Source organism: Wyeomyia smithii, chromosome 2 (assembly GCF_029784165.1).
Source record: "Wyeomyia smithii strain HCP4-BCI-WySm-NY-G18 chromosome 2, ASM2978416v1, whole genome shotgun sequence".
Lineage (NCBI taxonomy): Eukaryota > Metazoa > Arthropoda > Insecta > Diptera > Culicidae > Wyeomyia > Wyeomyia smithii.
The window spans coordinates 269,703,454-269,728,667 of NC_073695.1; the positions used below are offsets into that span (position 1 = coordinate 269,703,454).

The following is a 25,214-nucleotide window of genomic DNA, read 5'->3' on the forward strand; positions in this document are numbered from 1 at the left end:
GTATATCACAAATACTATTTCAATTTCATCAATCCATTATTTGATGTTTTTGTAATACAATAACTGTTTGCTCGCTAACTGGGCACGATTCCCAGTTTAAAAGACATCAAACGTCAATCATCATAACGATCCGGGGGTAAACTAGAACAGCGGTTCTCAACCTGGGGTACGCGTACCCCTAGGGGTACGCGAGAGCCTTCAGGGGGTACGCGAAAGAAAAATCAGTAATGGCGGACAGGAGAATTTTTTTAAATACTTTATTTGTTGTTCAAACTTGCTCTTAAAACATGACTGTAACAATCAAACAAGCCACAGTTTAATTTGAAACCTGAGCTAGACTACCACAACATGATCTACCACTACTCTCTCCCACTCTGCGAGAACATTCCAAGCCAGGGGGTACAATAGATTTGGAAAATATTGCCAAGGGGTACGCGGACAAAAAAAGGTTGAGTACCGCTGAACTAGAAGACTTCCTCTCCCTCTCAGACAGTTTTCTGTACAATCAAAAGTTTCTGAGCCATAATGCTTTGAATGTTTTGAAATGATAACCTCTGAAAAAATGCATAGCGCTTTTTTAGAAAATTACTCTTGAGTCTAAAAAATCCCTCCACCTGCGAAATATACGCAGTCTTAGCAGAGCAGCCAAAGTTGAATTCAAAGCAAAAATGGTCGATTAATTTTTTTACGCATTTCCAGGCACAAGATCAAAATAGTGGAAAAATTCAACGAACACTATAAAAAAGGTCATTTACCAGACCATTTGAAGAAAATAAGATGATTCTGAAAGCTGGACGTGATCCAAATGACTGCACAGCTTACAGACCGATTGTGATATTGGCTGTGAAAGAGCATTAAGCACTTACTGAGCCAGATACAAAATAAAACGTGCATCAAATATCGGACAAGATATTTGAGAACATAATAAGCATGCGAATAATTATCGAATGGATACCGTCACATGTTGGAATTACTATTCCAAACAAGGACTAACGTGTCCAGCAATCTCGTAAACAGTTAGAAGCAAGAAAGCAGGAGGTAAAACCAATCAAAATGGTAAGACTGTCCACGTTCTAATCGACGGTAAATCCTTCTCAAACGACATCAACGGTCGCACTTAGCGTGTAGTGCGAGTGTAGATTCGGACCTGGTTGCAGTATGCATGTACTCAAAACTTTTAATGATGCGAAACACGCGTCAAAGTCGCGACTACGGGACGCCGAAGTTGCACGGGAGTACGCAAAGCAGCTGGAAGCAGCATTTCCAACGGAGGAGCAGCTTAGCGCAGCTACTTTTGAAGATGGCTGGAGGGACATTCTGTAGCGGCACTTGGTATGGCACAATGGCTCCGAAAAGAAGAAACGACTGGTTTGACAACGAGTGCAAGCAGTTAGTGGAAGAGAAGAATGCTGCAACACCGAACGAAAGCGATCGTGGAGCGCTACTGACGCGCACGAAATAGACAAAACTCGGTCTTACGGAAGAAGGAGCGCCAGTGGGAAGATCGAAGCTAAACAGTTCCTGTAAAGCCTATGTACCACAAGCCGACCTGGACGGCAACCTTCTCACGAACAAGTATTAGGCGAGCATATTAGGGGCCGTTCAATAATTACGTAAGCATATTGTTTCATTTTTGTATGCTGGATGGATCTCAGCATCGCCCAAACCGTCAGAACACTCAATTACCTCAGTTGTCTCTCCTGCATCATTATGCTTTGCTTTGTTTATCTGACGACTATTGGTGAAAAAGGTGAAAAAAAGTCACCGAAACTATCGGAATAAGAAGAAACAAATCGTTTGTGCTTGTATACACGGACTAATTAAGTTAATCTTCCTTCCGTAGGAAAACCTTTTATGAATTTTACCGTTCACATTTTAATGAGCATGGTTTTTTGCACAGCTGCATTAACATGTTTTTCTTACGTAAGATAATCAATTCATCCCCTCCCCCCTTGTAATGTAATGTTTTTTCGTGGTTTTACCTTCACACGCATTGACGAAATTTCCCATGCAGTATAAACCTAACCCATGAGTCAGCAGACGAAAATTGGTTCAAACTCTTAACGTGATGGCGAAAACAGTGAAGCTACTTTATTCAGAAGTTTGCGCGTTCAAGGAACGGTAACCCGCCGAGTGCTATATGGCCATCGTACGGCAGTTTGTGGACGCCGGATACACCCGCTCCGGCATCTACAACATAGTACTATTGGACAGCAATCACAGCATCGAAAGGAAGCCCGATTCCGGACTGCCGACGATCCTGAGCGACAAGAAGCTTCATAGGATGCTGAAGAGAAATACCGAGGAACAAGTGGCTACTTCGCTGCATGCGCTTGGCCGGGAGGTCGATGCAACCGGCCAAACAGAAATAAAGTACCTGGTGAACATGAACATACAGCGGCAGTCCCGTCCACTTTTCTCGAGGCTGCAAGCAATGACGCAACGGCAGCGGCTGAATAAGATGGTAAAGTCGATTTTCCCAGCGAATCGCAACGTGGCGGTAGTGATGAACGTCGAGACCTATCTCAACCTGGATGGCAACGACTGGCAGGGCACTTCGTATTTTACTGCTCCCACGGAGGAAGTAAACTCCGAGGTGAAGTTCATTTCACACACTAAGTTCCCCACAGAGGGGCTTCTGTGGCTCGCGATCTTTTCGAAGCGATCGTTGAAGGAGATGGAGCTGCTCAATATCGATGTGGTCAATTCGAAAATCAAACTTTCCTTATACATTACATTGGTGCTTATTACGGGAGTCACTTCACGGTGAAATCAGAGTGAAGTGAACAAAATCCTATTACGGGACTCACGTAAGTGAGAAAAACGTCGCGAAGTGCCACGAATCTGCCGTGGAATCTGGGTTATTATGAGTGTCATATCAGTGAAGTGAGAACGGAAAAAGCGACGTTTTGCGTGGAATTATTTCACGATCATTTTGAACGGTGAAATGATTCCACGAAGCTGCCATAAGTCTTAAAGTTGATTGATTTGTGATCTTATGGTAAATATTGGAAATATTGGTTACTGAAGAATAAGTAACGAAGCGAATCGGAGTTTGATACGTGCCTTAAAGCGGTCAATTTTTCATTTTTTTGCCCGATGAAAAAAATGCAAACTAGTTCAGGAAATTTTCGATACCGAAAAAAACATTTTTTTTGATGCCGAATGTCTTAGAAATGCAGAACACGTCAAGATCTGGTGTTATCTAATAAAACGGGAAGAAACGACTTTCTGGGACGACTTTCTGGGACATTTTTGAGCTGGGAAACAATCTCATTTCACTTGTCCTATTCTTAATTTCACTTCACTGTCAATCTCACTCCACGGAGGTGATTTTTGTCACCTCACTTGAGGTGAAATCGGGAATAGGTCTAAAAAGTGAAGTGAGCGTGAGAGTGAAATATATTTCACCGCGAAGTGACTCCCGTAATAAGCACCATTGAGATCCTATTGCTGATGTATAGGTCGCCCCTCCCTGGCTACGCCTTTGCCATCCATGAACCTTCTCTATTCCTTACTACCCACTCGGGAAAAAAGTGTGACGCCGGCCCTGAGATCGGCCGGCTGTGAATCAACAAAGCAGCCGGAGCTGACCAACTCCTTAGTGAGCTATTGTAACATGGAGGCGAATCACCGGCTGAAACGCTGCTCTGGGTTATTGTCAAGATTTGGGTGGAGGAGGTACCTCACCTACAAAAAGGCGACAAGTTGGATTGCTGCAACTACCGTTCAATCACTCTGCTGAACGCCATCTACAAGGTACTCTCTCAAATTCTGTACCGTCGATTATCACCGTTTGCGAGGGAATTCGTGGGGCAATACCAAGCAAGTTTTCTAGGTTCCCGCACCGCCACGAATCAAATATTCACGGTATGGCAGGTGCGAAATCAAGGTCAGAAATGCGCGCTTTGAAAGGTGTGATACGTAGGGCTGTTCAGAAGGCTTGTCCAGCTCTTTGGCTTCGCCGATGACATTAATACTGTAGCACGAACGCTTGAGAAGATGACGTAGACGTACATCAGACTAAAGACTGAAGCTGGACGAGTTGGACTGGCCATAAACGCATCGTAGGCTAGTACTTGAGAGGATGAGGTTCCAGAGAAGACAGTATCAACCTCCCACCACGAATTCATATTACCCGGGGAAGGCTTTCGAACGGAAGGTGCTGCGTACCATCTGTGGTGGAGTGCAGATGGAAGATGGATCATGGCGGAGGCGGATAAACGACGAGTTGCATCAGCTGCTGAGAGAATCACTCATCGTTCAAACGGTGAAAATCGGGAGACTTCGCAGACGACATGGCTGGCGAGCTGTAGTCATGGACCAAATTGAATGTAGACGACTTCTGATGGTAATACCTTAGTATGACTGAATCCGTAAAGGACGTTTCAAAGTATCCAGAGGGTACTCGTTGTCGTTTGTGAAGTACAGAATCCTTCGGCCATGACAACGCAAAACCCAAAAAAAACGTGGTGGTGTGTTACGAGCGGATCTCCACAATACTCTCGAGTCGTTTGGTTTTACCACTGGAGCTAATTGTAAGTTAAAACCTATCATACTTATAGTAGAATGAGTTCGTCTCATACAAAGAAATGATTGCAGATAATCATGATAATTTAAGGGACCAATAATTCAACGGCACATAGTGGTAATGCATCCGACAATAGCAAGTCAGCTGGGACTAGGAGGATATAAAGGAAATGTGCCACCGAGTGCTTCAGCTAATCTCCGATCCAGGAAATTTAGAGCGTTTATTTTAAAAATAGATCGTCAGGAGTTTCACCTAACATTAAATTGGAAATTGAAGGCGCTATCCCTCATAAATTCACGTACTGCGGAAATGAGTAATTCCATTTCAAATTTAAAAAATCAACGCAGAAATTGGAGGTTGAAATTAGACTGGCTCGATGTTACAAAGTAAAAAGGTTGTCGTTTAAACGTAATTCATGAATTGAGGAACGACTACTAGAGCAAATTTGAAGAAACGAATTAATGAGAAACTAGAAATATGAGTTGAAGAGAGAATATATCTACTCTGCAACTACAGACCAAGAAAAGAACATGCTAAGTTGCTCAGAAAACTGCAAGATGAGTAAAATATTGTGCAGCAAAATATTAGGGTAAAGAAGATGGTAAAAAAGACTGTCTAGGCATTTTTAAATGTGGGGCACAAAGCATGAATTCAACGTTCAAGGATGCACTGTAATGGGTGACATGGAGAGAATAATAAATCCTTTCTCCTTTCTAAGAAAAATAACCTGCTGACAACAGTAAGTTCTTTCTTGAGTTTATGAATAAACCAAAGTTTATAAATTAAAGTTTGTTAAATCTTTTATACAGGGACAGAATTTAAAGGCAGTAAAAATGTCTAGAAAGCGACTCTGAACTTGACAAATTGGGCCCCATTATGTTATGAGAAGCTACAGTTTCCCAAGTGTCAGTAGAGTGGTGCTTTTTGGCAGGTAAGCTTGTTCTACAAAAAACTCATCCTCGCATGGCGCCAGATTTGTTAGAAGATTCGATTATTTTAAGATGTAATCGCGATTCAATTAATCTGAATCCAATTTTTTCCCGAAACTTCATTCACATTCATGTCTTGAAAGATGTGTGTTCCAATAAACTCTGACAGTGAATTATTGAATAAATTAAAAACAAAATTAACTTTTCAGACAAGCTTTACCGTCAGCACATCAAACTGGCTATGCTCAAAGAAGTTAACATTAATCGTCCTATTGGGGCGAGGATATTAAGTTGATTTTTTCACTGACACAGAAATAGAGGTCAAACGCTAAGCACTGAAAAATGAATCATAATAACACATTAACTAATGATTCTCTATTAAAATTTCCTCTGGCATTCGTATATCATTCGCTCGTATTGTATCCGGACTATTTTACCAATCTGTAGTATTTATCGAACATTACGAAGTCAGGCAATATGTCATGTCATCATATTTTCCTGGAATGTTGATTGATAGAAATAAATTGATAATATTTGATGGATGTTCAAGCCCGAAAGTAAATAACGAAAATACAGTTCAACATTTTTATTCAAGTTTTTTATACTCTGAATATATACATTTCAGCTATGGTTGTACTTGCTAAATCTACTCTATAAAGTAGTTTTATTTAATTTGTATCTATTCCTGCTTACCTTACACTTTCCTTAAGCTTCAACATTAACATCAGCTTTACCTAACAGAGTCAATCGTCATTGTTTGTGTGTGCGTGTGTTTTTTTTTTTTTTAAATAGATAATATAATTTAATTAAGTACCGGCCCTAAACTACATCATTAATTGTGACTGCATACAAGCTATGAAGAAGTAACTAAGCTCCTGATATTGGGAGGATATTTCACTTTTCAACATTGATTAAAACCAGCAAAGAAGAACGAATTTTTCGCCAGAGAGAGAATGCGAATATCACTCTTTGTTTTAAAACAGTTCCAAAAACACACAAACAGTATGCCATGGATTAAATGTTATTGATGAGGATGTAACAAAAAAACTAACAGAGGAACACGATAGTAATAACAGCAAGAGTTGTAATGGAATTTAAGCGTATGTGTGCGTGTATGTATGGCTGTATAAATAAACAGTTGGACAACTGGAGGATGATGGCACAATCCGTCCTGCTCACTTGTGAATGCTAGCCTGCAGTTGCTGCTGAATCTGCTTAACGGCGGAATTCGCACTGGAGGTGGCAGTGGTACGCTTGAGAAAGGAGTTGATCGATTTCATCGATCGATTCTCGACCGCATCGACAGCGTCCCAATCCACCGAAAGACTTCGAATTTTCATCGTATTCTTCAGGTTCTTGGTTGTTTCCAATACGCTCTGCTGTAGCTGTTGGTGATCTTTGTGAAACTTCTTTACTAGCTGATCCGCTTTGGGTACCGGATGGTTCGATTCGGTAGCTGCGAGCAGGTTGTTCTGTTCGAGGTATCGCTTCGCAACGCTGTTGATCGCCACCGGGACATCCCGGCTGCTCATTTGATTGACGCGGAACTTGGTTCGCTTAACCGTGGCCGACCTGTCCAGTGAGGGTTGAGGTGTTTTCAACTTGGGTTTCTCGTCTTCGGGTTCCTCGGCTATCTTCTTCTGCTTGACGATCGTCTTCCGAACGGTGACCGTTTTCGTTCCATCGGAGGAGGTTTTGCTGCTCTTCGTGGTTTTGGTTACGATCAGCTTGTTGGACCCGTCGGTCATCTGCTGGCTGGTGGTCGTTGTAACCGAAGAGATCACCTCCGGTGACGCTGCCGGCGACGCTTGAAGGTGGGAAGGTTTCTGAATGGCATTGCGATCACAGAATTTAGTGTAATTTTCTTTGAATACTGAGTCGTCGTTGCACAGACTGATCGATTTGGGTAGGAATTTGAAGGTTGGCAGCTTGAAGGCGTCACTCGCTAGGAACTCGGGCTGTTTGATTTTGGCCGTTCGGATTATCTTTACCTTCGATTTGAGACTCTCGAGTTCCGTGTCCAGATCGGCTGTGCCGAGCAGAGTTGTGTTGGGTAGGGAAGTAGTCACCACAGGACTGGCAATTGTTATTCCGTTGTTTAGTGTAGTGTCGTTGAGCGTGTTCTGTGGGGTTGAGGGGTTGGTCTTGGACAGGGGTTCCTCCTTATTTTGGGTGGTATTGTTTATGGTAGATAATTTTAGTAAATCGGATAGCTTTCGTAACTCATCACATACCTTCACTTTAGCCGGCTTAGCCACCTCCACCTCCGTGGGGGCTGGTAGAGCAGTCTGTTGAGGCGCCGGAGAATGATCTGAGAAAGATGAACGAGAATGGTCAGATGGGGATGGCGATTGGGGTTCTCCTTGATGATGCACGAGATGAGGTGACAATCTTTCGCAACTACTACTACTATTACTGTTATCATTGTTACTGTTAGCATGGATGTCACTGGTGGGATTACTGGGTTCGCAACTACTGCCGTTGGTGGTGCCAATAATGTTGCTGATCGACGTGGTGCCAGTGGTGGTGGTCGTGTTAGGAACTATCTCTAATGGCACTAGTGCGGGACGCATTGGTGCGGGATCAGGCAGGGAGGAGGCCATGATACTTTCACTACTCGATGCCAGAGCGAGATTAGTAGCGCTCACTTCCGATGATAGTGGTGACGATGACGAACAACACGAGGTCGATGAGGATGGCGAGAGGAGCAACGGTTCTTCGTCGCCTGCGAAAAAGAACGAGAAAGAATGATTTTTGTTTTTCTCCGTCTGTGAGGTGTCTGCTGCGTGCGCCAATTCGCTCTCAAGTGCCAGGATCGGGATCTACTGATCGGGTGAATATGTCCTCTTTATGCACGCTTTGGTGGGGTTTTGCCGAGTGTGTTTCAGGTTAAAGCAAAAAGCGGCGAGGCGAGTTAAGGGAAGAAAAGAACGATAATCGCAAACAATAAAATAAGGTTAATATTTTGCGTGAAATGTATATGCTGTTACGCCATGTTCTAACTTAACACTAAACTGTAATGCTGCGTACACTATTTACACCCGATGTGAAGTGAATGAAAAACTGTCCGCTCAGATTTCTAACTTATTTACACTATTAGTAATACTATATTGGTTCTATTTTGGCTGACGTTTTCTCTCGCTCGAAATGTCGAACTCCTAGTCGCATCCTAGCAGGCGGTGGATTGTCGTCTTTGGTGGGCTTGAAGTTAGCCCTAGCCTGGAGACGACGGGGTCAAGTTTGGTGCGTAGTTCGGTTTTGTAACAGTCGGGGCGTCGAGGCGAAGGGAGTGAGACGCGCGCATATCGGCATATGCAAAACAAGAGGAATAATTAGTTGTTTTATTTTGTTCGTGTAAGTGCAGCATGCGGTTGAAGGAACTGCAGGCTGTCCTTGAGTGCAGACCAGGGGGTGGAGTTCAAACTACTGACTGACATGCTGAAAATTGTCTATTTTTTGCAAACATTAGTTAAAAACATGCTTTATTACATTCTCTTATTAGTAGAGTGTGAAATTATTCAACATGAAAATCTAATATTTCACTGCTTTTGATGCCCTCGTGACGGCTGGTGATCATAACGGGTGGAAAGTTAGCGAGTAGTTTGCTGAGCAACTATGCAAAAGTGGTTAGGCGTTGATGGATGTACCTACAGAATATTAGCCTGAATGCTGTACAAACAATGAAGAACGACTTCCAGATAAAACTTTCAAAGCATGTATTATAGTTGTATATATAGGCAACATTATTTCCTAATAAGGCTTTGTTTATGAGAAGGCAAAAAAGTCTCAGGTGCTTATTACGGGAGTCACTTCACGGTGAAATATATTTCACTCTCACGCTCACTTCACTTTTTTAGACCTATTCCCGATTCCACTTCAAGTGAGGTGACAAAAATCACCTGCGTGGAGTGAGATTGACAGTGAAGTGAAATTGAGAATAGGACAAGTGAAATGAGATTGTTTCCCAGCTCAAAAATCTCTAAGTCCCAGAAAGTCGTTTTATTTCGTTTTTTTAGATAACACCAGATCTTGACGTGTTCTGCATTTCTAAGACTTTCGGCATCAAAAAAATGTTTTTTTTCGCGATCGAAAATTTCCTGAACTAGTTTGCATTTTTTTCATCGGGCAAAAAAATGAAAATTTAACCGCTTTAAGGCACGGATCAAATTTTGATTCGTTTCGTTATTAAAGAATAAATCCAATATTTACCATAAGATCACAAATCAATCAACTTTAAGACTTATGGCATCTTCGTGGAATCATTCCACCGTTCAAAATGGTCGTGAAATAATTCCACGCGAAACGTCGCTTTTTCCGTTCTCACTTCACTGATATGACACTCATAATAATCCAGATTCCGCGGCAGATGTCACTTTGCGACGTTTTTCTCATTTACGTGAGTCCCGTAATAGGATTTTGTTCACTTCACTCTGATTTCACCGTGAAGTGACTCCCGTAATAAGCACCTCAGGCTAGATTAGGTCTCTGAAACCGACTGATGTACAGCTGTATAATAGCTGGGACACGGTTATAAGTGAAAAAGTGTTGGTGTTATTTTTTCGCTACAAAGCACTTTTTGTGTTGGTTATGGTTACATCTGTGTAAATTTACAGATCAATCAAGGAAACCCTTGTTTTGCGTCATTTTTTTGCTCTTCGAAACTATTGCATGGGAAAATAGCACAACATTGATTTTTTCCAGTAACACTGCTGCAGCATGTTGCTGTTGCTGACTTACCTACGCAATGAGTAAGAATTTCACTACAACTAAACTTAAAAACGTGATTTTTTCCCATGTAGTACCTTTAAGAAGTAATAGTATCCTTAGGGTGATTAATCCCTAAGCTTTTTAATCCCCTGCGAGGTGAGGTGTGAGTTTTTGCACTTATGTTTATTATTACATTTTGATAGTAGCCGTAGGTTGATTCTTCCTAAAAGTGAGTGTCGGGAAACTATTTTCACGACGAGGTTAATCAGAAAATGAAATACGATCGTTTAGCAAGTCAAATAATGCTTTAAGCTGTAAATTTATTTTGATGATTATTTCTTTGGAACATTCCAATTGATTTTCACTCACATTTTAGTGTTTAAAGTGATTCCGTTATGCAAAAACGATCGATCTTAGTTCTTCCTTCCGTACCGTATCAAACCGTATCCAACTATAGTTGCACCACGTTTTAATCAATTTCTTCTATTGTTTTGACATTTTCATGCCAATAGGCGCCAAAGCAGGTGTGGACAATTTATTTATGACAGCGCGCTGTAATGATTCTGATGGGTGCTTAGATAATTCCAGCGATCCGACAGTGAGAAAGAAATTTTTTAGGGGACAACTTAGATTCTGGAGGCAATTTAAAAGGTAATACTCTGGTGGTTTTATGGAAGTAGCGTGGTGCGTACAGGGCCACAAATCTGCTTGGACAATGACGAAGTATTCATTGTCATATTTCACCAACTAACTGTAAAATATAAACGAAATTAATCCTTTTTATCAAATGTACAACGATCCCAGCATAAAGTTGCCCATGAGCTGCTCAGAAGTTATGTTTTTGATCCCTTGGCTTGCACTTCTGGAAATATCAAATATTTATATCCCTAATATTTCAAGTATGCAGCAAATTGATGAAAAAGAACTGACTCCAATGAATGTTATGGAAGAAAATGAATCAGATGAAAATTGTACGATAATGTTGCCGAAAACGAAAATAAACGACCGAGATACGAATAACCTTAGCGAAGATCGGGTAACCAATTTTTCTATGCTGACTGGGAAGAAGGATTGTACGCAGCTATGTCTCCATATTAGAGGCGGCGTACAACAGCGTCTGACCCGGAACGGGCGTCAGTGCGTCTTGAGCTGCCCGACAGATCAGACGTATTTTCGGTTGCTTGTGGACTGGTCTTTGACTGCCTATAGCTTCAAAGTTTGTGTTTTGTCAGTGTGTCTTTTAAAGATTACCTGGAAGTTAACTTACATCAGTCTTTCTCAAGACTACCTATTTCTTTCTTTCTCAATACTTGCAATTTGATATTATTTTTGAACTTTTTTCGTATCACCTGAAATGGCAGGACGAAAAAAGAAACCACGCATCGCTACGGGGAGGAAAAGAGAGGCATCTCTTTCTGAAACTAGCTTATGCAGTGAAAATTTATATGATATTCTGCCTGAGCAAGAAGCCGGCGAAATTTAAATGTTCGAAAGTCCCACCTATTGTGGTAACTATTGCTTCTGAATTTGATATTTTTAAAAGAGAACTTTCTACATTTCTCTCCGACGTCAAAGTTACTTATCAAATTGGCCGAAGAGGCGAATGCCGTTTACTGGCCCAAACATTGAAAGATTGGAATCGTCTCATTCAGTATTTAACTGAAAAGATGTATAATTTTTTTACATATGATACGAAGAGCGCCAAGCCGTTCAAGGTCGTATTGAAAGGTCTCACCAACGATCAAACCGTTGATAAGATCAAAATTACTTTGACAGAATTACTTGGTTTAGCCCCTATCCAAGTAATTCTGATGAAACAAAAATCACGAGGCGAAAACAGTCAGCGAACTGGAATTTCCCTTGTAAATTATTTAATTCATTTTAACCGCAGTGAGGTTAATAACTTAAATTTTTTTGAAAAAGCACATGCTTTATATAACGTGCGTGTAAAATGGGAATTATATCGAAAGTTTGGCGGAGGTGAAAAGCATATCACCCAATGCCGTGTTTGCCAACGTTATGGCCATGGTTCAAAGTTTTGTAACATGGACCAAAAATGCCTCATTTGTGGAGACTCTTCTCACAAAAAGGACACATGTCCTGTGAAAGAGAGTAAAAATTTTCGCTGTGCGAATTGTAACGGCAACCATATGTCGAATTTTTATCAATGCCCAGCCCGTTTAGCAATTGTTAAGGCAAGGCAAGGTAAACAAATTTCAAAACAAAATTCTCCAAGCGTACCAGTGACGCATAGTTTACCTACTCCTTTGCATACCCGTTTAACATATGCACAGGTTACAGGTAGTTCGAACATTCTACCGCCTAATGTTGGTTGCTCGAAAATGACCGCTAATATGGGTAAGCAAAACACGCTAGAAAATAATTGTACACCTATTACTCCAGCTTATATTGCTGCCGAAAATATTTTTTCTAATGTCAACTGCCTGGGGCCTATTACGGCAGGTAAACTTTCTTTTTTGCAACAGGCAATGTTCGATCTTATGAACGCCATGTTGCAGGCAAAATCAATGTTTGAAGCCATTCAAATAGGCACAAATTTTACTATTAAAATTGTTACTAATTTAAAATTTAGCAATTATTTTAAATAAAACAATTAAAATATTAAATTGGAATGCTCGCTCATTGAAGGCCAATGAGAATGAGCTTTTTAATTTTTCAATTTTTCAATATGATCCCAATTACGTGGTTCATAGATATGATAGGATTCAGGGTTCCGGCGGTGGAGTTGCAATTGTTATTCATCGCCGAATCAAACATCGTGCTCTTCCCCATCTTGAGACGAAAGTTATTGAAACTTTGGGAATTGAAGTTCAAACTGAAATTTAGATTTTATTTATTGCCGCAGCATATTTACCATTTCAATGCACACGCGAGCACAAACATTATTTTAAAGGTGATTTACAAAAACTCACCAGAAATCGTTCGAAATTTTTTATAATCGGCGATTTTAACGCTAAACATCGTTCATGGAATAATTCTCAAAATAATTCCAATGGCAAAATTTTATTCAATGATTGTTCTTCAGGATACTATTCTATTTTGTCTCCGAATAGTCCTACATGCTTTTCTTCTGTAAGAAACCCTTCAACAATTGATTTGGTGCTAACAGATGTGACGATGGAATCTTTAATTTATTAATCAAACATCTCCTTGAAAGCACAATGGAATTTTTAGTGAAAATTTTCAATTGCTGCTTCAAAATTGCATATTTTCCCAAATTATGGAAAAATGCAAAAATTACTCCAATTTTAAAACCGGATAAGAACCCAGCTGAAGTTTCAAGTTATCGACCAATCAGTTTGCTTTCTTCAATAAGTAAACTGTTTGAGAGAATTATTCTTAACAGAATGATGTCACACATTAACGAAAATTCAATTTTTGCAAATAAACAGTTTGGATTTCGCCATGGGCATTCCACAACTCATCAATTGCTCAGAGTTACTAATATGATACGAGCTAACAAATCTGAAGGTTATTCCACTGGAGCTGCTCTTTTAGACATAGAAAAAGCATTCGACAGTGTTTGGCATAAAGGTTTGATTGCGAAATTGCAAACTTTCAATTTTCCAATTTTCCTAATCAAAATTTTAAAAAATTATCTTACTGATCGAACTCTGCAGGTTGTCTATCAGAATTCAAAATCTGATAGATTTCCTGTCAGAGCAGGTGTGCCTCAAGGTTCAGTCTTGGGTCCAGTCCTGTACAACATATTCACTTCAGATCTTCCTGATTTGCCTCCAGGATGCACAAAGTCATTGTTCTGCGATGACACAAGCATTTCCGTAAAAGGAAAAAGTCTTCGTGTCATATGCAGTCGATTGCAGAAAAGTTTAGATATTTTTTCTTCCTACTTGCAAAAGTGGAAAATCTCTCCCAATGCTTCTAAAACTCAAATGATAATTTTTCCGCATAAGCCTAGGGCTTCTTTCCTCAAGCCAAACAATAATCACGTTGTCAAGATGAATGGGGTTATTTTACGTTGGTCTGACAAGGTTAAGTACTTGGGTCTAATTTATGAACTTTTGATTTACAAACAAATTTTTAGACCAGCAATGCTTTATGCTGTACCGATCTGGTCAAGTTGCTGTTCAACAAGGAAGAAAACGCTCCAAAGGATTCAGAATAAAATTCTAAAAATGATTTTGAAGCGTCCTCCTTGGTTTGGAACACTCGAATTACATAGACTTACTGGTGTTGAACCATTAGAAACTATGTCAAATAAAATTATTAACAATTTTCGACAAAAATCGTTGCAATCCTCAATTGCTACGATAAGCTCTCTTTATAGTCAATAAGTTAGCAATTAAGTTAGTTGTAAGTTTACTTCCCTTTTCTGACAAGTAGGTTTAAATCCCCAGAATGATAAGTCCTAATTGCGAAAGCAAACAAACCCTAACAATTAAAATTACAAATTTCTAACAGTGTTGAGAAGTCACCATTTGTGATTGGACACACATACTCATTATTTACTAATATTTATCATAAATACTTAAGCTACTAACAAATCCCCCTCTTAAAAAAAAACCCGGAACGGGCGGCTTGATCATTAAATGTTGTATCCCGCCAGCGGCGCCTAAGATGGCAGCTCCAGGTATCGCGACCCTGGTAAAGTAGCATACCGAAACCACAAACAACGAAATAAGAAATAGGGACCGCAACAATCGGCAAAGGTCTAGGCTACGAACACGGTAACAGGAAACGGTAAACGATTGGGAACTCGGTACTTGAAACATCTGATCGCTCAATGAACCGGCGCGAGCTGGCGTGCTTCGTGCAGCAGACCCCAATGCACACACTTCTTTTTTCCACTTGGCAGTAAAGCAGCGGAACGAGGCGTCAGTGTTGGAAATCAGAAAACAAGAGGCATCTGTTGGAGGCCCGTAGATGACTGTAATGTGTGTTGAGGATTAAGAGCAAATTCTCCAACTACAGTTTAATCAACCTCTACGCACCCATAAACGACAAATCTGAGGAGGTCACAGATAAGTTCAATGTCAAGCTACAACGAACCTATCACGAGTGTCCTGAAGACGACGTAAAAGTCGTCATCGGAGATGCAAACACACAGACTAGAAGGAAGAAATTCTTCCGTCCGGTCATTAGAAGGCATAATCTTCACTCGTAAACCAATGAAAACGGCCTGAGGCTGATAAACTAAGCCGCGGCCAGAGAAATGGCCATATGTAGCTCCTATTTTCCACGTTTAAATATTCGGAAACAAACCAGGAGGCATCCAAATGGAGAAGCCAGCTCCCAGATCGATCATATACTAATTGACGGTCGGCACTTTTCGGATGTTGCTGATGCTAGGTCTTTTCGGGACCCAAACATTCACTCTGACGTCAATTTTAAGTCGTCGAACCTTCTGAAATCTAACACAGAGAGAACGACGCGCTTCAAAATACAGCGGTTGAAAGCTGGATCACCGAATCTCAGAACACCAGAAGGATCGAGTGGAATACATAAATGGGCTGTGGAGTAGTATTTACGGTGTCATAAAAACGATTGCGAGAGAGGTTGTAGGTAAGACGTGTGGAAGACAACGTAACAGCTGGTTTTATGCTGAGTGCCAGAAACCACATGCTCACTATGGCTACACGTCAGAGCAGAGAGAGAGAGCTGCCGAAGATAAAGACCATCGTCGGAAAAAGCGCGAGCACGAGGAACAGGTGCTCGCCAGCGCATAAGACAACTATCCTGAGAACAATGGGCGGAGCTTCAATAGAACTATCAACAGAGTCAGAAGCAGGAATATCCCTGTGCCGTCCATGTTTTACGACAAGGACGGCAACCTGCTTTCGGATACACAGACGGTTGCAACCAGGAGGAAGGAGAACTTCCAGGCGCTATTGGACGGTGGAGACTAAGAGAAGTAAAACAGGAACAGGATGAGGATTATGAGCGACGAACAAGCTGTGGACCTACGAATACAAAAAGAGGTTAAAAAGGTGTGAGTTAAAAACTGTAATCATACTAAGGATCTGGGTAGATGAACGAATACCGAACGACTGGTTTAAAGGCATCATATGCCTAATCTACAAGAAGGGTCATCGACGCATTACGTTGCTCAACTCCGCATACAAAGTGCTCTCCCGTATCCTGTTCCTCAGATTGAGGCCGTTAACGTAAACCTTCGTTCGTCGGCGAATACCGGGCCGGTTTTCGACAAAGGCGTTCAACGAAGGATCAAATTTTTACCCTGTGACTCTCCTAGCTGGTCTCAAGGTACGATGCTGGCCTAACAAACCAGTCGTCGTAGGTTCGAGTCTCGGCGCTAGCCCCGCAATTGTCCTGTACACTTAACAGTTGGCTGCGAAGTCTGTGTATAACAAACAGAAGGTCAAGTTCCGATACGGAATGTAGCACCAAGGCTTTGCTTTGCTTTGTCAGAACCTCGATAAGTTCTGGGAGTATAACTTGCAGACTCACCATCTGTTTGTTGATTTGAAGGCGGCAAAGGACTCAGTGAAAAAAACCAGCTGCGGCAAATATGCTGGAACTCGGTTTCCCGACGAAACTAATTAAGCAGAGTCGCGAGAGGAATCGAAATCATGCGTGCGGATAGCTGGCGAAACATCAGTCGCGTTTGTAACGTTAGATGAACTGAAACGGGGGAAAGCGCTCTCCAGCTTACCATCCTTGAAGGTGCAGCTTCGTGCAAACGGTACGATCATCACGAAATCTCACATGCTCCTTGGTTTTGCGGACGACATTGATAACATCGGTAGCGACCATTTAAGCGCGAGCCCGCGGGGTTGGGATTCAACATTAACTCTGCCAAAACAAAGTACATAGTAGTTGGCAGGGAGCGTGGGAGTTCAGGTGGTGTTGGTACTGAAGTAGAGTTTGATGGGAAACGATTTGAAGTGGTTAAAGAATTCATTTATCTTGGACGCTTCTAACATGTGACAACGATATGAGCCGCGAAGTGAAACGACGAGTTGCAACTGCCAAGAAGGCTTTCTACAAACTACTTAACCAGCTAAGGTCCCTTAGTTTGCAAACTCGCACAAAACTAGCGCTGCATGGGACGCTAATCCTCCCGGTGGTCAGTATGGTCTATATAGGGTGTGGCAGTATTATTATAGTTGTATTGGTACATGTGTAAAACTGCTATGATTTTATTTACACTACCGTTGCTAGGAGAGGTGCTACGTCATACCAATGTTTTAGTTTTGTTTTCCTGCGTTGCTGTAGTGCAGTGATTCATAAATTTGAATATTCAGCTACTAAAACTTAAAGTATTCCGGAATGCCCAAGTGCGCAGTCTCCTGTTGTGGCCTTACTGACTACCAAGCTGGAAAATGTACCAGCTTACATTGTTTTCCGATAGAACAGACAATACGAAAACAATGGATGAAATTTTGTGACGTCAAAACAGATACGAAGGACCTCTTAACATGCTCGAAAGATTTCCAGCTGCTTGATTTTGAAAACATCTATCGTGATGATGCTCGAAGAAAATTGGTAAAAACAGGTACGTACTGACAAAATGAGAAAGAGTTCATCCTGTTGAAACAGTAAAATTCTAGCTGTCGCATCTATTTTATTACCTCCGCCCGAAAAACCATCTGATCGAGAAATTCGTTTCAAACGAAACGCTCAAAAAGAACTTGTGAGGGAACTCTGAAAATGCACGAAAAAGGCTCTACTTTAAATGATCAAGAAATAACAAAGTATCCCCGAGGTAGAAGCATTAAATGAAACAAATCTGCACAGTAATCGTCCGGTCATCGTATAATTACAGAGCTTCGTGCGACTATCGCTAATCTTCAACGTAATATTCGTGAATTAAGTGCGAAGGTAGGTACCAAAAGACCATACAAGTTTTCTTAGATAACACTTATGGCTGTGCAGCTTTGTGAAAAAAATGTCCAGATCCATTCGATAACATCAGCCTATCAGAAACGTGAGCTTCAGACAAACAAACAGATCAAAGACCTATATCAAGCTTTAGATAATCTTCGAAAAGCTCAAGAAAACTTAATCACATAACCGGAAGAACGAATCAAACGACGTGTGCGTTCCGAACTACTCAAGATTTTCACTGAAAATCAAACCAAACTGATTTTAGGCGAACAGAAAAAGGTTGTCTGGACTTCTGAAGAAATTGCAATGGCATTTTCGCTTAGGTAAATTTTTAATTTGAAATATAGGAATATTTTCGAAGTAATTTATTTTTACGCTGACATGACACAAAACATTAGTCCTGATTGGTTCATGACTCAAAAGCAGTTTACTAACTTCAGATTTTTATATACTAAGATAAGTGTTATAGTGCATACAACAATATGTTTAACATTAAACTGGATAGATACCACAGTCAACCCGCATATAAGATCGTGAGGACCGATTTAAAGATTCCATTACGAGTTATGTTTGCGAAGCCTTCGTGAATGGGCATCATGCATACAGATGAGGAAATGTATTTTGACGGAGATTTTTGATTATCTTAAGATCGTGTTGTGTTAGGATACGATGAAATGTCCGTCAACAGTACGGTGGAATATGACAAAAGAAACGATGAAGTTATCGGGCTTCATAAGGGGCCGTTCCTAAACCACGTGGTCATGTTTTCATCACTTTTTATACCCCCCGTACCCCCCCCCCCGTGGTCTTTCGTGGACTTTTGGCCAACCCCCCCCCCCCTTTCGATTTTAACCACGTGGTCTTTTCATTTGTCAAGTACCAAAAATTCGCTTAGTTTTTTACTTTTTTATTCTTAAATTTTCAGTACATTCGATATTTCTAAAATGCAAAAGTTTCATTCTTGACTTGGTGGCAACAATAAGTTATAAATCAGGAAAAAAGACCACGTGGTCACTTCGGTTAGCCCCCCTCCCCCCCGGGCGTGGTCTTTCGTGGTCTTTTGACAAACCCCCCCGTCCCCCTCTTCATGACCACGTGGTTTAGGAACGGCCCCTAAGGAAGTTGTTGTAGCTCGTGGATTGTTTTCGTCTTGGAAGCAAGCGGTGTATGCAGATTTCGATTGCAATATGTCCAAATATATTTTAGAAGACATGATCAACCGATTTCACGATATAAATTTTACGGTTGTGGCCAATGTTCATGACTGCGGTGGAGGTAACATAAAAGTATGAAGAGAAGCCAAAATCGACTATACAGTACAAAAAACGGCAATAAAGCATCCTGTGACTAATCGTGATGTATATTTCTTCCCCGACGCTCCTCACTTGCTCAAATTAATTAGAAATTGACTCCTTGATCACGGGTTCCTTCACAAAGGTACTTTTTACACTTAGAGATCAATTCAACTACTTTCCTGGTTAACACGTTTTTTTACATATACGTACAGGAAACCTAATTACTAAGCAATTTCTTGAGTAGTTGATAAAAAAGGCTATTACATAGAGCAAATCCATTCATTCAAATTTCATAAGAGGCAACCCAAAAATAAAAAGAATCATACAAAAGATAGGAACAAAAACAAAAAAAAAAGATTCAGCATTTCATTAATTGAATAAAAAAACATAATGCCAACATACTCTGAAATTGTTTTGAAAATTCGTTATAGATATTCGAAAATCAAGTGGTGGTTATTATCGAATGGGTATATTTATGCAATTTCTAAAAAAATCAGGATCATTTTACGGTTGAAGTACATTGTTCATCGCAAAAAAAACAACTAATTTATATCAAAATTTAACGAAAATAATCAGAGCGTGAATACCCGATCAGAAAGACAAAACAAAAATGTAACAGAGGCTGTTAGTTTGTTATGTGAAAAACTTTTCAGGTTGTGTTTTAATTTTGATCCCGTTAGGTGTTAAAATAACAGAAATCACAACAAAAAATATGCTACTAATATCAAACCCATATCAAACTTTGTTACTAACGTATCAACTTTCTAACAAAATTAGATAGCTCATAGAACAGTTTAATAACAACCATTGTTATAAACAACAGGTTTTAATAGAGACGGAAAAATTGTTAGATTTGTTTCAGGACAACTTTATTTCAGGATTTGTTATTATAACTCATTCAGATTCAATTTTGTTATCAAGAGCAAATGGGAAAATACAAAATCGTATCAAAATATGGTATTTGTATCTCCCGTTGATAGAATTTTGTAATTTTTCAGTTATGCTCTTCTGATCGGATAGTGCTTTCCCTTAGACTATTCTGGAAATGATTTTATAAAAAATATTTGTAAAATAAGTCAAAACATAAAAAACTATGCATTATCTTCATAAGAGTAATGAACAACATTTGCGGTATGACGTCACAGCTGTACGCTCGACCGTTACTATGATTATTCGACTCGCTGACACAATATTACATACACTTCTTCCACACCCTATATAAACCATACTGCCCGGTGGCCCTTTACTGACATGAAGCATGGAGGAAGTTGCATGACGAGTACTCAGAGTATTTGAGCGTAAAGTTCTGCGATCGATACTTGACGGTAGATTGAAAGATGGAGTGTAGCGAAGGCACATGGATCACGAGTTGTACCAGGTTTACAAACATGCTGATATAGTGAAGGTAATACAGTGGGGCAGGCTCTTGTGGGCTGGACATGTAGAATGCCTGACAAGAGAGTCACCAAAACTATACACAAAAAGAGGCCGTCGACCTTGAGATAGGCCTCGCACGTTGTGGATGTGCGCGGTGGAAGAAGATACACGATCTACTGGTGTACGAGGTGACTGGAGAACGGCTTCCCAAGACAGAAGTTCAACATCTTTGGTTCGTTCGACTCTAGACCGGTTTACGGTCCGACGACCAACGAGGTAAAGTAAGTAAGTATTAATCATATAAGGTATATCAAAACTCTAGTCGGTAACTTCTCCAACATCGTTAACAGCAAATTCAGAAACGAACGCAATAATGGAGAGTGAATACTATTAGCGAATGGACTCTACAGGACAGATTAGTAGGAATGATGTTTGACATGACCAGCGCCAACGGTTACCATACATAAACTGTTTTTCAATGTCCTTTTTTAGTAACTTAGCACTCTCCCGGCACCTTCGACAGATTTTATATTTAGATTTTGCAATGAACAACGTTCACTGAAGCAACATCGTGGCGATAATGAAGAACTGAATTGGTAATAATGTTTCTAGGTAACAAATGTTATGATGATAAGGATTTTGGGAGCTACTATTCCACGGTGGTTCTTTTCATTCCTCAATGTTATGCACGACAACAATAACAAATGCAGTAGCTGCTGAAATTAAAAAGACAGTAGCTGCTCCTGGTGTGGATTTGAAGTTTTGGAGAGATCTCCATGAATTCCATGAGAAAAACGCTTCAGTTGCTATGAACGCTTTTAAAACCATTTATGGTATCTATCCGAATCAAAACTTTGAACAGCCGCAGGAAACATCCGGGATGTCATGTAAAAGATCGCAATACGGTTTGAAAATGCAAAAATTCTGGTGAAGGCTGATAAGCTACAGAAAAACTTAACACTATCTAGCTTTGTCCTAAGATGTCGAAAAAATGTTTCAATATTATGAAAATTTCAACAGAATTGCTAAAAGATAACCCAGAAAATGACGATAAAATCAACAATGGTGCTTATTACGGGAGTCACTTCACAGTGAAATCCAAAGTTGCTGATTATCACAATCATTCATGATTCATCATCGTCGCTGCTCACTAGTGACTTGGTACTAGAGCTGCAGCCTATCGCATCATCAAGTGCGAATAATATCTGCTATCCGTACGAGTGCGTCGAAAAAATCTCCGGGACCCGACGGTTTACCCAAGGAATTTTATCTGCGCACTTTTGACGTCATTCATCGTGAGCTGAATCTTATACTGAATGAAGCGATACGTTCAAACTTCCCAGCACAATTTGTTGAAGGGGTGATCGTGTTGGTGAAAAAACGCGGAGCGGGGGATACTGCGCAATCATACAGGCCGATCAGTCTGTGCAATTTTGATTATAAAACTCTTTCCCGCATATTGAAGCAGCGGTTAGAAAATGTTGTTCGTAACCACAATGTTTTGACCGGCTCCCAAAAGTGCTCAAACGCCGGTCGAAATATTTTTCAAGCCACACTTGCTGTTAAAGACAGAATCGCGCAACTGAAAACAAACCGGAGGAAAGGCAAACTGATTTCATTTGACCTCGATCATGCTTTCGATCGAGTAGACCAGCGTTTTCTATTCAACACAATGCGGACGTTGGGGTTGAATTCATCGTTTGTGGATCTCCTTTCCAATATAGCAGCAGCTTCATCGTCGCGACTGCTTATTAATGGTCACCTTTCTTCTTCTTTTCCGATCGAGCGATCAGTGCGCCAAGGGGATCCTCTTTCTATGCATTTGTTCGTGCTGTATTTACATCCTCTCTTGCGGCGTCTGGAGCAAGTGTGCGGAACAGATTTAATCGTTGCCTACGCTGACGATATCAGTGCGATAGTAACCAGTACAGAACAACTGAATGCAATGCGGGATTTGTTCAGACACTTTGAAAGGGTTGCAGGAGCGCGTTTGAACGAAACAAAAACTGTGGCGATTGACGTTGGCATAACAAATTCACCATTGACCGTGCCATGGCTACGAACAGAAACCACAATCAAAATTCTCGGCGTGATTTTCGCGAACTCCGTGCGATTAATGAGTAAATTGAACTGGGACTTGCTAGTAGCAAGTTTCTCACGTCTTGTATGGCTACACTCACAGCGGACCCTGTCATTACATCAAAAAGTAACTCTGTTGAATACTTTCCTGACGTCACGCATCTGGTACATTTCTGCAAATTTATTTCCAACGGCGGCACACGTGGCGAAGTTGACTGTCACTATGAGGAGCTACCTGTTTCGTGGCGCATGTGCCACTATACCGATGCAGCAGCTAGCACGGAGAAAAGAGGACGGTGGTCTCAATCTACATCTGCCTGCACTTAAATGCAAGTCGTTGCTGATTAGCCGTCACTTACACGAGATCGAATCCCTTCCATATTACAATTCTGTCATCAACCAAACTAATCCTTCACCTACAAATCCCGCCACAGATCTCCCTTGCCTAAAACAAATTCTAGACAATATTGCTAATTTTCCCTTCCAAATTCGCCAACACCCTTCCGCCGAACTTATCCACCGTTTCTTTGTACAAGGCACAGATAAACCAAAGGTGGAAATAACAAATCCTACCATCAACTGGCTTCGTGTGTGGAAGAATATTAGTAGTAAAAATCTATTGCCTTCCCAGCGCAGCGCTTTATACATCTACGTGAATCAAAAAATCAATCACAAACAGTTGTTGCACACAATGCGACGAGCGGATACCAACGTGTGTACCAATTGCACAGCAGATGTAGTGGAAACCATTCAGCACAAATTTTTCGACTGTTTCAGAGTAAGAAATGCATTCAGATTTCTACAACAAAAATTAATGGAAATGAGTGGCGGTCGCACATTTCGAGCAGAAGAACTTCTCTTTCCTTCATTAGAGGGAATTTCATTAACATCAAAAATAATACTACTAAAGACATTAGTGGTTTATATCACCTTCATTGAAAATTGTAATGATAGGATAGACGTAGACACACTAAGATTCAGTATTGAAGTCGAAGTTTAAATAATTATGTATATAATTTTAATAACTAGAATAAACGTACTTTTACAAAAAAAAAAAAAAAAAAAAAAATAACAGTGCTTACTGAACTGTTTGGGTGTATTCTATCCTTTACTTCTTCTCCTGCTTGTATCTAACTGAGTTAACACATTCGGCCACCCGAAAAAAAGTTACTAACCATCAGTTCGACTAACAGCTGAAGCGAACGAATCTAACGAAGCGAACGAAGCGTCGGGAAAGACCAAGGACATTTACAAAGGAAAAAAACACCGTTGGTAGATAGATTCGTACAAGACCCAAGCAAACGTCGCCACCTAGGGTGGGCAAGCGAACTCTCTGTTTATCGAATAGGGTGTTCGATACATCTGAGAAGGGATGTATTCTTGACAAAATAAATTTTGCGGAATATAGTTTAAGGAATTAGTTTAGATGTTCACACGTATTGTTCGAGATGTTTGAAAAGGAAAAAATGACATTCTTTCAATGTATGTTTTTATTTTTATGTTTCTTGAAGTCAACTGATTATTGGTTTCTGAAATTTAAAATGAATTTAACAAAAGCGTCGATGAGGCACCTATATTCTATTGCCCCTGTAGCAGCAGCTTTTTCCTCCACAACATCCTTCATCTTTGTTTTTAACGCGCGGCAGTTCATCACTGCTAGACTCTTCCTATTTTCACAACTACAACTACGCAGCACTGTTGGCTGAAGAAAGCTAATTGCTTCGGTTCACCAAAAAAAAAGACCCGGAGAATATGACTGATGCAAATCGTACGAACGGTGCGAACGATGCAAATGAAGTGAATGATGCGAATCATCTGAATATTCTAAGTGATGAGATTACAGCGGAAAAAAAAACCTCTGTCTTCCCTATTGATCTGATCGGGTCCGAAGCGAAGATGGTGCGAAGAGAAAAAAAACTTCTCATACGTGAGTCACTCACCATGGCACGGGACAATCAACGCGTTCGTTTCATTTATGAGTGCATGCTTTGATGCCACTGAACTGAGTACTTCTGGTTGCAGACAACGTATTTGAGTGTAATGAAGTGTTAATCAGCAACACTGGTGCTTATTACGAGAGTCACTTCACGGTGAAATATATTTCACTGTCACGCTCACTTCACTTTTTTAGACCTATTCCCGATTCCACTTCGAGTGAGGTGACAAAAATCACCTGCGTGAGTGAGATTGACAGTGAAGTGAGATTGAGAATAGGACAAGTGAAATGAGATTGTTTCCTAGCTCAAAAATCTCTAAGTCCCAGAAAGTCGTTTTTCCGTTTTTTAGATAACACCAGATCGTGACGTGTTCTGCATTTCAAAGACATTCGGCATAAAAAAAATGTTTTTTTCGGTATGGAAAATTTCCTGAACTAGTTTGCATTTTTTTCATCGGGCAAAAAAATGAAAATTTTACCGCAGTCACGGATCAAATTCTGATTCGTTTCGTTACTGAAGAATAAATCCA

The 25,214-nt window shown here is 40.5% G+C and overlaps 1 protein-coding gene across 6 annotated transcripts in view; it reads right to left on the reverse strand.

Moving 5' to 3' along the window:
- Positions 1-6,031: 6,031 nt before the first annotated feature.
- Positions 6,032-25,214, reverse strand: part of LOC129725917 (uncharacterized) — a 62,620-nt gene continuing 43,437 nt past the window's right edge. For 3 of the 6 annotated variants that reach the window (XM_055682351.1, XM_055682350.1, XM_055682352.1), the window contains exon 9: positions 6,032-8,185. In XM_055682351.1, the coding sequence (XP_055538326.1) occupies positions 6,636-8,185 (1,550 nt within the window). In that variant the 3' untranslated portion in view covers positions 6,032-6,635. The remainder of the gene's footprint in view (positions 8,186-25,214) is intronic. The other 3 variants (XM_055682355.1, XM_055682353.1, XM_055682354.1) reach the window with 3 other exon arrangements.